The following is a 14,354-nucleotide window of genomic DNA, read 5'->3' on the forward strand; positions in this document are numbered from 1 at the left end:
ATTCAAATGTTTATTTCATTTAATTTTGATGATTTGAAGTGGCAACAAATGAAAATCCAAAATTCCGTGTGTCACAAAATTAGAATATTACTTAAGGCTAATACAAAAAAGGGATTTTTAGAAATGTTGGCCAACTGAAAAGTATGAAAATGAAAAATATGAGCATGTACAATACTCAATACTTGGTTGGAGCTCCTTTTGCCTCAATTACTGCGTTAATGCGGCGTGGCATGGAGTCGATGAGTTTCTGGCACTGCTCAGGTGTTATGAGAGCCCAGGTTGCTCTGATAGTGGCCTTCAACTCTTCTGCGTTTTTGGGTCTGGCATTCTGCATCTTCCTTTTCACAATACCCCACAGATTTTCTATGGGGCTAAGGTCAGGGGAGTTGGCGGGCCAATTTAGAACAGAAATACCATGGTCCGTAAACCAGGCACGGGTAGATTTTGCGCTGTGTGCAGGCGCCAAGTCCTGTTGGAACTTGAAATCTCCATCTCCATAGAGCAGGTCAGCAGCAGGAAGCATGAAGTGCTCTAAAACTTGCTGGTAGACGGCTGCGTTGACCCTGGATCTCAGGAAACAGAGTGGACCGACACCAGCAGATGACATGGCACCCCAAACCATCACCCAACCATGCAAATTTTGCATTTCCTTTGGAAATCGAGGTCCCAGAGTCTGGAGGAAGACAGGAGAGGCACAGGATCCACGTTGCCTGAAGTCTAGTGTAAAGTTTCCACCATCAGTGATGGTTTGGGGTGCCATGTCATCTGCTGGTGTCGGTCCACTCTGTTTCCTGAGATCCAGGGTCAACGCAGCCGTCTCCCAGCAAGTTTTAGAGCACTTCATGCTTCCTGCTGCTGACCTGCTCTATGGAGATGAAGATTTCAAGTTCCAACAGGACTTGGCGCCTGCACACAGCGCAAAATCTACCCGTGCCTGGTTTACTGACCATGGTATTTCTGTTCTAAATTGGCCCGCCAACTCCCCTGACCTTAGCCCCATAGAAAATCTGTGGGGTATTGTGAAAAGGAAGATGCAGAATGCCAGACCCAAAAACGCAGAAGAGTTGAAGGCCACTATCAGAGCAACCTGGGCTCTCATAACACCTGAGCAGTGGCAGAAACTCATCGACTCCATGCCACGCCGCAAAAAGGAGCTCCAACCAAGTATTGAGTATTGTACATGCTCATATTTTTCATTTTCATACTTTTCAGTTGGCCAACATTTCTAAAAATCCCTTTTTTGTATTAGCCTTAAGTAATATTCTAATTTTGTGACACACGGAATTTTGGATTTTCATTTGTTGCCACATCAAATCATCAAAATTAAATGAAATAAACATTTGAATGCATCAGTCCGTGTGCAATGAATAAATATAATGTACAAGTTACACCTTTTGAATGCAATTACTGAAATAAATCAAGTTTTTCAAAATATTCTAATTTACTGGCTTTTACCTGTATGTATGTATGTATATATATATATATATATATATATATATATATATATATATATATATATAGAAAAATAAAATAAATACTTGAATTTCAGTGTTCATTTACAAACTACAACTCACAAACACTTTAGAGTTAGGCTCCACCATCAGAATGTGTACTTAAACTTATAAAGATCACATGGATATTATTCAGTGAGTTGATTCACCAAAACTAGCCTGTTATACAGGAGGAAAAAGCACACAGGATGTTTCAATTGTTCACAGACTGGTCGCGCTCATCAGAATGACAAGACACTTCCGGTCTGCAGGCGATAGCATTTAATTGGGAAGAAACGCCCTACTGCCCCCTACTGACCAATGTGAATACTGATAAATGTGTAATGACAGCTCCAAAAACGAATTCAAACCACAAAATGAAATAAATAAATCAACACAAAAATGTGACACATTATGGGTGGGTCACATATGCATGTACAGTAGATGGCAGTATTGTCCTGTTTAAAAGTGTCACAACATTGCTGTTTACGGCAGACGAACTGCTTTACGGTAGACGCTGTTGTTGTGTGTTGTCAACACGTCACTCAGGTCCGCCTGAATTTCGGGAGGTTTTCGGGAGAGGCGCTGAATTTCGGGAGTCTCCCGGAAAATCCGGGAGGGTTGGCAAGTATGCATGAAACATATGTTTATTATTGCAATTTAGTCCTTAAATAAAATAGTGAACATACTAGACAACTTGTCTTTTAGTAGTAAAGACTCCTAATTAGTCTATGCAGTAACATATTGTGTCATTTATACACCTATTATTTTATACACATTATGAGGGACAAACTGTAAAAATGCATTATTAATCCACTTGTTCATTTACTGTTAATATCTGCTTATTTTCTGGTTTAACATGTTCTATCTACACTTCTGTTCAAATGTAATAAATTCTTCTGTTGTTTGATACTTTACATTAGTTTTGGATGATACCACAAATTTGGGTATGGATCTGATACCAAGTAGTTACAGGATCATACATTGGTCATATTCAAAGTCCTTATAACTTCACTTTGCATGCGTCCATTCTCTTTTCTGTCTACACACTGTGACTGCTTGTAAGTACTCTGTGTGTGTGTGCGCTGCCAAACATGCTCCTCTGCTCGTAAAACCAGCAATGTCACGACGCGCCGTCATGCCCGTTGGGAACCGGTACTTTTACTACAGAGTATAGTACCGTTTTTGATTCATTAGTACCGCGATACTATACTAGTACCGGTATACCGTACAACCCTAGTGCAATGTAAGCATTTTAACAATCTCTTTTCTACATTTCAAGCAAAAAAAAAAAACACACATAATCGTGTCTGCTTTTAATTGTAATACAAAAACATTCAAGTGGAAAAAACGACAGTCATCGAAAATAAATACAAAAATGTTAAGGGATGTATTGTATTTCCAAAAAAGTTGTATTCTCCAGTAAACTTCAACTAGGGCTGGGTGATATAATGATATCAATATATATCGTAATAGACACATAAAAAATGCGTTTGATAAAACATACTATTTTATTTTCTTCTTGGTGGGGGGAAAGTGGAAGCAAGGTTGGTTGCATGAACAAAGGCACTCGCTCTCTGGTAACCGAGCAACGCAGGAAGTGATCACTGATGAGTGGGAGTGACACGCTCACAGCCAATCAGGTTACAGTATCAACTATCAAGTTTGGTTGACTGGCGGTTGATTCTTCGCACGGAGTGAGAAAAGAAAGTCAAAATGAAGAAATCGTGGATAGAAGAGAAAAGTATTTTTAAAAGGGACCGTTGTCAGACCAATGTGGTCTGGAAATTATGCCACCAAGACCGCTAATACCACACCACCTTAGCTGTGCTCACCCTTTAGAGCACAGCTGTAACTTCCTGGCACTAAACCTGCAGAAAATGGTTTACATTTTCACACTTTGCACTATTTTATTACACTTTATTAAGCATTTCTTACATATTCCTTATTTTTGCACCTTTATTTTAAGAGCTTATTGTTTCGTGTTCAATGTGATTTTACCATTTTGTTGACATTGTTTGAGTGTTGTCCTCGCTTGTGTTGACATTTCCTTTCTGCTCTGATAGCATAAATGATTATAATCACGTTTCAAATAAAAATGCTTACATTTCATACATTTTCTCCTGCTCCTTATTTTCCATAGGTCATAAAAAATATCAATAATTATGGATATCATCCGATATAAAAAAAAGACTCATATCGTGATACAGTTTTCAGCCCTACTTACAACTACAGTAAACCTTTGTTTATTACAATTAATTGGTCTGACCGTGCTAAATTAATGTAACATTTTCATAGCTCTAGCACAGGGGTCGGCAACCCGCGGCTCCGGAGCCGCATGCGGCTCTTTGATCACTCTGATGCGGCTCAGCAGCTTATTTGCTGAACCCCCCAATTTTCCCGTGAGACTTGCGGATTTCAGTGCCTCTCGCAGAAATATTCACTGATTTTCACCCTTACGGCTATTATAAGGGCGTGCCATGATGGTACAACATTTGGCGCCCTCTACAATCTGTATTAACAGCGTGCCAGCCCAACACTTGTTATACAATATACATCTTTTGCTTGCACACGTACGTGACAGCAAGGCATACTTGGTCAACAGCCACACAGGTTACACTGACGGTGGTCATATAAAACAACTTTAACACTCTTACTAATAATGCGCCACACTTTGAACCAAAACCAAACAAGAATGACAAACACATTTCGGGAGAACATCTGCACCTTAACACAACAGAACAAACACCCAGAATCCCATGCAGCCCTGACTCTTCCGGGCTACATTATACACCCCTGCTACCACCAAACCGCGCCCCCACCCAAACCCTGCTCCCTCACACATCAACCCCCCCCCCCCCCTCTCTGTGCGTCGGTTGAGGTGGGCGGGGTTTGGTAGCGGGGGCTGTATAATGTATCCCTCAAGAGTTAGGGCTGCATGGGATTCTGGGTATTTGTCCTGTTGTGTTTATGTTGTGTTACGGTGCAGATGTTCTCCCGAAATGTGTTTGTCATTCTTGTTTGGTGTGGGTTCACAGTGTGGTGCATTATTAGTAAGAGTGTTAAAGTTTTTTTTTTTATACCGCCACCGTCAGTGTGAGCTGTGTGGTTGTTGACCAAGTATGCCATGCTGTTGCCGACATGAGCAAGCGGAAGCCCCATACAACGTGTGGCTGATCAGGCACGCTGACTGTAGTGGGTGCTATATGCTGTACTATCACGGCACGCATGACGCTGACAAGCGCCATTAAATAAAAACCCGCGTGCCGCACCAGCTTTCAAACTCCACATAAAGGTGTGGGCGGCGTGTCTGAGACCCCTGGTTATACATAGCACAAAGCAAAAAAAAAAAACAACTTAGTATGCAGTGTTATTTCATTTAAAATTTCAAAAAAAATTTGCGGCTCCCATTGTTTTCTATACTTTGTGAAACTGGTCAAAATGGCTCTTTGACTGATAAAGGTTGCCGACCCCTGCTCTAGCATAACAAACCTTCTAAATACATTTTTGACATCATGAAATAACACCCACATAGTCATCTTTGCACCCGTAAAGGCAGAACTGGATGCAGCCTGCGGCTAAGCCAATCAGTGGCTGCGATACTGAAAAGCAAGGCTCTGATTGGTTTGGTCTCATCTAGTGTGCCAATACTACTGTAGTTAGTTCATTTAGCCAATGTTATGCTGAAATTGCTTCATATAGGCACAAAATATGCTTTAAATATAATCAAAATGAAAAAATGCACAATAACAGTCACTTTGAAGTGCAATGTGGTGAACTATCATTTATATACAGTGGGGCAAAAAAGTATTTAGTCAGCCACCAATTGTGCAAGTTCTCCCACTTAAAATGATGACAGAGGTCTGTAATTTTCATCATAGGTACACTTCAACTGTGAGAGACAGAATGTGAAAAAAAAATCCAGGAATTCACATTGTAGGATTTTTAAAGAATTTATTTGTAAATTATGGTGGAAAATAAGTATTTGGTCAATAACAAAAATTCAACTCAATACTTTGTTATTGCCAACAAATGTTATATTACAGAGGTCAAACGATTACTATAGGTCTTTACCAGGTTTGCACACACAGTAGCTGGTATTTTGACCCATTCCTCCATGCAGATCTTCTCGAAAGCAGTGATGTTTTGGGGCTGTCGCCGAGCAACACAGACTTTCAACTCCCTCCACAGATTTTCTATGGGGTTGAGGTCTGGAGACTTGCTAGGCCACTCCAGGACTTTCAAATGCTTCTTACGGAGCCACTCATTCGTTGCCCGGGCGGTGTGTTTGGGATCATTGTCATGCTGGAAGAGCCAGCCACGTTTCATCTTCAAAGCTCTCACTGATGGAAGGAGGTTTTGGCTCAAAATCTCACGATACATGGCCCCATTCATTCTTTCCTTAACACGGATCAGTCGGCCTGTCCCCTTAGCAGAAAAACAGCCCCAAAGCAGGATGTTTCCACCCCCATGCTTCACAGTAGGTATGGTGTTCTTGGGATGCAACTCAGTATTCTTCTTCCTCCAAACACGACGAGTTGAGTTTATACCAAAAAGTTCTATTTTGGTTTCATCTGACCACATGACATTCTCCCAATCCTCTGCTGTATCATCCATGTGCTCCCTGGCAAACTTCAGACGGGCCTGGACATGCACTGGCTTAAGCAGGGGGACACGTCTGGCACTGCAGGATTTGATTCCCTGTCGGCGTAGTGTGTTACTGATGGTAACCTTTGTTACTTTGGTCCCAGCTCTCTGCAGGTCATTCACCAGGTCCCCCCGTGTGGTTCTGGGATTTTTGCTCACCGTTCTCATGATCATTTTGACACCACGGGATGAGATCTTGCGTGGAGCCCCAGATCGAGGGAGATTATCAGTGGTCTTGTATGTCTTCCATTTTCTGATAATTGCTCCCACAGTTGATTTTTTCACACCAAGCTGATTGCCTATTGTAGATTCACTCTTCACAGTCTGGTGAAGGTCTACAATTATTTTCCTGGTGTCCTTCGACAGCTCTTTGGTCTTGGCCATAGTGGCGTTTGGAGTCTGACTGTTTGAGGCTGTGGACAGGTGTCTTTTATACAGATAACGAGTTCAAACAGGTGCCATTAAGACAGGTAACGAGTGGAGGACAGAAGAGCTTCTTAAAGAAGAAGTTACAGGTCTGTGAGAGCCAGAGATCTTTCTTGTTTGAAGTGACCAAATACTTATTTTCCACCATAATTTACAAATAAATTCTTTAAAATTCCTACAATGTGAATTCCTGGATTTTTTTTCACAATCTGTCTCTCACAGTTGAAGTGTACCTATGATGAAAATTACAGACCTCTGTCATCATTTTAAGTGGGAGAACTTGCACAATCGGTGGCTGACTAAATACTTTTTTGCCCCACTGTATATAAAAATAAAAAAACACTAAATGGTTAATTTTCTTTAGACTATTTTTCCTGCGTTGACATGCAGTAAAGTTGCACGTAGCAAGTAGGTAGCTAACTAACCTTTAGGAACGCTAGCTTGGTCGTGCAAACTGTGACATTTTAGTCAAAAAGTTGATGTTGTTCTTCCACACCAATAACTTCATCACTTCTTTGACCCTCCTGTCTCCCGGAGGAAATAAACACCCCAAAGTTACATGAGAGTTATTTGACATCAGAGCAATAGCACCGCTGCAGTATTCAATCATCTTTTTGCCATAAAATAAAATTTTTGTACCTGGCAACATGGGGACCGGAATCCTGTGCTTCTCTGTCAAGATGCTGAAGACATCCTCAGTCACTGACGTGTTGAGAGGGGCCTTGAGAGACAAAAGACATCGTTTATAGTGGATACAGAGCACATTTGCAACATCATCCGACCTCACTAGAAATCTGTCCCGTGAAAAACCGTCCGACCAGAACTCTCTATTAACTAAAGTACTTTGGGTGATAATGTAAACTCACTACACCGGTATGTTTTAGTGCTTTCATGGTGAGTTTACTGACAGATATAAGTAAGAACTTTACACTACTTTATATTAGAAATGGCAACAGTGGAGGATGAATGTCACATAACAAGTAGAGAAAAAGAAGAAGCTTATTGACTATGGAGTCGGCACGGACTACAAAGGCGAACGCACGCACATTTTCAGGACTTATGCAGATCCCACATACAGATAAGTAGGTACCAGAAGGTAAGAAAAGTTGCTTTTGGCATAATATTGCGAAACAAAACGCCAGATAATATGTCTTACCTTAAACACACACCATAATAATACTCCTATGTTGAAGCACAGTACAATCCATCAAGTGGTGTGGCTTCAAAGCTTACCAAAGTCCTACTAAAATATTTTTGATAGATTTTTAAGTGCCGTGTGTAATGTTCTATATTTTCAATGGAACATATACAATGTTGGTGTTTGTTTACTTGAGTCATATTGCAGTCTACACGTATCTCTTATGTGTGACTGCCATCTACTGGTCACACTTATCATTACACCATGTGCCAAATAAAATAGCTTCAAGGTCAGTATGCACAACCAAAATGATTCCGTACATTAGGCGCATAGAACTGTTGAGTTTTGAGAAAATTAAAAGATTTTAAGTGTGGCTTATAGTCCGAAAAATACGATACATGTCTTTCAGAAGACAAATTTCATCACACCTAGTGTGTGTGTGACAATCATTGGTACTTTAACTTTCTTCTAATGTCTTTCACCAGACATTACCAATACTGTAGCCAGCAGGCACAAAACATGAAAACAACGTTCATAACTTGTTGAATTAGGTCCTGATGTTGAACAACTCAAACAACGTTGAAACAACATGCATCGTCAGAACCCAAAACATCGTCATTTTTGGCGACGTTTTGGGTTCTGACTAGGGATGTCCGATAATGGCTTTTTGCCAATATCCGATATTCCGATATTGTCCAACTCTTTAATTACCGATACCGATATCAACCGATACCGATATCAACCGAATTAACACATTATTATGCCTGATTTGGACAACCAGGTATGTTGAAGATAAGGTACTTTTTTAAAAAATTAATAAAATAAGATAAATACATTTAAAAAAGATTCTTGAATAAAAAGAGAAAGTAAAACAATATAAAAACAGTTACATAGAAACTAGTAATTAATGAAAATGAGTAAAATTAACTGTTAAAGGTTAGTACTATTAGTGGACCACAATCATGTGTGCTTACGGACTGTATCCCTTGCAGACTGTATTGATATATATTGATATATAATGTAGGAACCACAATATTAATAACAGAAAGAAACAACCCTTTTGTGTGAATGAGTGTAAATGGGGGAGGGAGGTTTTTTGGGTTGGTGTACTAATTGTAAGTGTATCTTGTGTTTTTTATGTTGATTTAATTTAAAAAAAAAAAAAAAAAAAAAACAACAACAAAAAAACATACCGATAATAAAAAAAACGAGACCGATAATTTCCGATATTACGTTTTAAAGCATTTATCGGCAGGCCGATATTATCGGACATCTCTAATTTTTATGGATGTGATAATGTATATATTTATAAATAAATAATAATAAATGTTTGTGATTATGTATAACTTTATGTATATCTTGATCATGTAAATATTTATGTTTGTGATCATGTATATTTTTATGTTTGTGATAATGTACATCTTTATGTATCTGATAAGGTATATATTTGTTTGTGATCATGTATACATTTATGTTTGTGATAATGTACATATTTATGTATGTGCAGCAGGAAGCCGTTCAACAATCTGAGGAAAATATAATCACAACTTTATCAAGGCTTTTCCGCCTTTGTCGCGTCAGATTCCACCTCAGCAGGTTCTTGTGACTCACCCCTCGCTCCTTCCAGTCGGGGAAGAGTTCGTGAAGCGCGCTGGGCTCCAGGCAGGCGCCCGACAGCGTGTGCGCCCCTATCTGAGAGGCCTTCTCCACCAGGCACACTCGCAGCTCCTTCTCCTGCTCCGCGGCCAGCTGCTTCAGACGAATAGCCGCCGAAAGACCCGCGGGACCCCCGCCCACTATGACCACGTCCGCCTCGTCGGCAAACCTCTCCATTTCCACGCCTGAGGACAGAACGGCAGCGTGGTCAGCGGGGTAGAAAGATGAATGACGCACAGGAAAGTCTTGTTCTTCAATTTTTATTCAGTCAAAGCTCGTTAAAGTTTCTTCATAAATTGAATTCAGCCGCTGGCATCCATTAAATAATTAAATACCACCTTGCAGGCGGCACCTTCCTAAGTCTTCCTGATATATATAGCTTTACATACTTTATGGATACATTTGTTTATTTATTTGTATAGGAAATATCTAATTATTTTATCATACACAAACATAAAAATATATTTATGTCATACAGATACCCCCATAGTGATTTTATCTTTAATATTGAAATTAGGGCTGTCAAATGATTAATTCTTATAATCAGATTACTGTAAATTCTCGACTAACTCGCTTTGAATCCTGCGGCTTATAAAACGGTGCTAATTTATAGATTTTTCTTTGCTGACAACCATAATGAAAATATTTGTCATTAAACATGTGCAAAGACACTTAAATTGTGTGTTGTTTGTACTATGGTGCCACCTTTTGAACAAGTTCGCTCACTACAGGTTAGGGATGACGTTTGATCGAGTTCGAGCCCATTATCGAATCCTCTTATCGAACTGATTCCTTATCGATTCTCTTATCGAATCCAGATAGGTTGTTGTATATGGAAAAAAACACAATATTTGGTTTAACAAAAGCTCACTTTTATTTTATAAGAAAAAACTAAAATAAAATAAATAAATAAATATTGACTGCGTTCAGTGTATCGCAGCACCAAGCAAACAATCTGAAAATTCTCGTCATATCAATTCCTAGATATGGTCGAAATTATTTAAAGCGCACTACGCAAAATAAACGCAACATTATTAATATTACTACTAAAAAATCATTTTAACAAAAACTCCTCAAAACCACCCACTAACTATAATATGGGCTTTTTAAACATAAGATAATTGTCTCCCAAAACGTTGTTAGTTAATGAGGTCATTAGAGACAACAATCTTAACGTCATTGGTCTCAGCGAAACCTGGCTCAAAGCAGACGATTTTTTTGCGCTGAATGAGGCATCTCCTCCTAACTATACGAATGCGCATATTGCCCGTCCCCTTAAAAGGGGTGGGGTGGTGGGTCGCACTAATATACAATGAAAACCTTAACCTTCCCCCCAACCTAAGTAATAAATATAAATCATTTGAGGTGCTTACTATGAAGTCTGTCACCTGCTGCCTCTCTACCTGGCTGTTATCTACCGCCCCCCTGGGCCCTATTCGGACTTTATCAGTGAATTCTCAGAGTTCTTCACTGACCTAGTGACGCAGGCCGACAATATAATTATAATGGGGGACTTTGACATCCATAGGAATACCCCATCGGACCCTCCATGCGTGGCGCTCCAGACTATAATTGATAGCTGTTGTCCTACACAAATAATAAATGAACCCACGCATCGCAACGGTAATACGATAGATCTAGTGCTTGTCAGGGGTGTCACCACCTCCAAAGTTATGATACTCCCGTATACTAAAGTAATGTCCGATCATTACCTTATAAAATTTGAAGTTCTGACTCATTGTCAACAAGCTAATAATAATAATAATAACTGCTATAGCAGCCGCAACATTAATGCTGCCACAACGATGACTCTTGCTGGCCTACTGCCTTCGGTAATGGCACCATTCCCAAATTATGTCGGCTCTATTGATAACAACTTTAACGACGCCCTGCGCGAAACCATTGATAGTATAGCACCGCTAAAGCCAAAAAAGGGCCCTAAAAGGCGTATCCCATGGTTTACAGAAGAAACTAGAGCTCATAAATTATCATGTAGAAAGCTGGAACGCAAATGACGCGCGACTAAACGTGAGGTTTTCCATCAAGCATGGAGTGATCGTTTAATAATTTATAAACGCATGTTTACCTTAGCTAAAGTTAAATACTACTCAAATCTCATCCGCCTCAACAAAAACGATCCTAAATATTTTATATTGTAGCATTGCTAACCCAACAAGGGACTCCTCCCAGTAGCTCCACCCACTCGGCAGATGACCGTATGAATTTATTTAATAAGAAAATTGAACTCATTAGAAAGGAGATTAAAGACAACGCATCCCAGCTACAACTGGGTTCTATTAACACAGATACGACTGTATATACGGCGGATATTGCCCTCCAAAATAGTCTCTCTCTTTTTGATGAAATAACAATAGAGGAATTGCTACGGCGTGTAAATGGGATTAAACAAACAACATGTTTACTTGACCCACTTCCTGGGAAACTTATCAAGGAGCTTTTTGTATTATTAGGTCCATCAGTGCTAAATATTATAAACGTATCACTTCCTCTGGCACTGTTCCCCTCGCATTCAAAAAAGTGGTTATTCATCCTCTGCTCAAAAGACCTAACCTCAATCCTGACCTCATGGTAAACTACCGGCCGGTGTCCCACCTTCCCTTTATTTCGAAAATCCTCAAAAAAGTTGTTGCACAGCAGCTAAATGAACACTTAGTGTCCAACAATCTCTGTGAACCCTTTCAATCCGGTTTCAGGGCAAATCACTCTACAGAGACAGCCCTCGCAAAAATGACTAATGATCTATGGCTAACGATGGACTCTGATGCGTCATCTATGTTGCTGCTTCTTGATCTTAGCGCTGCTTTCGATACCGTCGATCATAATATTTTATTAGAGCGTATCAAAACACGTATTGGTATGTCAGACTTAGCCTTGTCTTGGTTTAACTCCTATCTTACTGACAGGATGCAGTGCGTCTCCCATAATAATGTGACCTTGGACTATGTTAAGGTAACGTGTGGAGTCCCCCAGGGTTCAGTTCTTGGCCCTGCACTCTTTAGTATTTACATGCTGCCGCTAGGCGACATCATACGCAAATACGGTGTTAGCTTTCATTGTTATGCTGATGACAGCCAACTCTACATGCCCCTAAACATGACCAACACGCCGGATTGTAGTCAGCTGGAGGCGTGTCTTAATGAAATTAAACAATTGATGTCCGCTAATTTTTTGCAACTCAACGCTAAGAAAACGGAAATGCTGATTATCGGTCCTGCTAGACACCGACATTTATTTAATAATACCACCTTAACATTTGACAACCAAATAATTACACAAGGCGACTCGGTAAAGAATCTGGGTATTATCTTCCACCCAACTCTCTCCTTTGAGTCACACATTAAGAGTGTTACTAAATCGGCCTTGTTTCATCTCCGTGATATCGCTAAAATTCGTTCCATTTTGTCCAAAATCATTATTCATGCTTGTCTCTTGTCTCGATTACTGTAACGTATTATTTTGGGGTCTCCCTATGTCTAGCATTAAAAGATTACAGTTGGTACAAAATGTGGCTGCTAGACTTTTGACAAGAACAAGAAAGTTTGATCATATTACGCCTATACTGTATATACCTTTATATATATATATATATATATATATATATATATATATATATATATATATATATATATATATATACATATATATATATACTGGCTCACCTACACTGGCTTCCTGTGCACTTAAGATGTGACTTTAAGGTTTTACTACTTACGTATAAAATACTACGCGGTCTAGCTCCATCCTATCTTGCTGATTGTATTGTACCATATGTCCCGGCAAGAAATCTGCGTTCAAAGAACTCTGGCTTATTAGTGATTCCCAGAGCTCAAAAAAAGTCTGCGGGCTATAGAGCGTTTTCTATTCGGGCTCCAGTACTATGGAATGCCCTCTCGGTAACAGTTAGAGATGCTACCTCAGTAGAAGCATTTAAGTCCCATCTTAAAACTCATTTGTATACTCTCGCCTTTAAATAGACCCCCTTTTAGACCAGTCCACCCGGTGGCCACGGATGAAGCGCTGGCTGTCCAAAGTCAGGACCCGGGGTGGACCGCTCGTCTGTGCATCGGTTGGGGATGTCTCTGCGCTGCTGACCCGTCTCCACTCAGGATGGTTTCCTGCTGGCGCCACTATGGACTGGACTCTCACTATTATGTTAGATCCACTATGGACTGGACTCTCACTATTATGTTAGATCCACTATGGACTGGACTCTCACTATTATGTTAGATCCACTATGGACTGGACTCTCACTATTATGTTAGATCCACTATGGACTGGACTCTCACTATTATGTTAGATCCACTATGGACTGGACTCTCACAATATTATGTTAGATCCACTATGGACTGGACTCTCACTATTATGTTAGATCCACTATGGACTGGACTCTCTCACTATTATGTTAGATCCACTATGGACTGGACTCTCACTATTATGTTAGATCCACTATGGACTGGACTCTCACTATTATGTTAGATCCACTATGGACTGGACTCTCACAATATTATGTTAGATCCACTATGGACTGGACTCTCACTATTATGTTAGATCACCTATGGACTGGACTCTCACTATTATGCTAGATCCACTATGTACTGGACTCTCACTATTATGTTAGATCCACTATGGACTGGACTCTTACTATTATGTTAGATCCACTATGGACTGGACTCTCACTATTATGCTAGATCCACTATGTACTGGACTCTCACTATTATGTTAGATCCACTATGGACTGGACTCTTACTATTATGTTGGATCCACTATGGACTGGACTCTCACACTATTATGTTAGATCCACTATGGACTGGACACTCACAATATTATGTTAGATCCACTATGGACTGGACTCTCACTATTATGTTAGATCCACTATGGACTGGACTCTCACTATTATGTTAGATCCACTATGGACTGGACTCTCACAATATTATGCTAGATCCACTCGACGTCCATTGCACCGGTCGCCCAGGGGG

The 14,354-nt window shown here is 40.0% G+C and overlaps 1 protein-coding gene across 1 annotated transcript in view; it reads right to left on the bottom strand.

Moving 5' to 3' along the window:
* etfdh (electron transfer flavoprotein dehydrogenase) overlaps positions 1–14,354 on the bottom strand; it is a 40,396-nt gene that overhangs the window by 20,497 nt on the left and 5,545 nt on the right. Inside the window, exons 3-4 of the mRNA XM_061976538.2 lie at positions 9,313–9,542; positions 7,203–7,284 (exon numbers count right to left, since the gene is read on the bottom strand). Coding sequence (XP_061832522.1) covers positions 7,203–7,284; positions 9,313–9,542 — 312 coding nt within the window. The remainder of the gene's footprint in view (positions 1–7,202; positions 7,285–9,312; positions 9,543–14,354) is intronic.

This window comes from Nerophis lumbriciformis, linkage group LG16 (genome assembly GCF_033978685.3).
Source record: "Nerophis lumbriciformis linkage group LG16, RoL_Nlum_v2.1, whole genome shotgun sequence".
Taxonomy (NCBI): Eukaryota; Metazoa; Chordata; class Actinopteri; order Syngnathiformes; family Syngnathidae; genus Nerophis; species Nerophis lumbriciformis.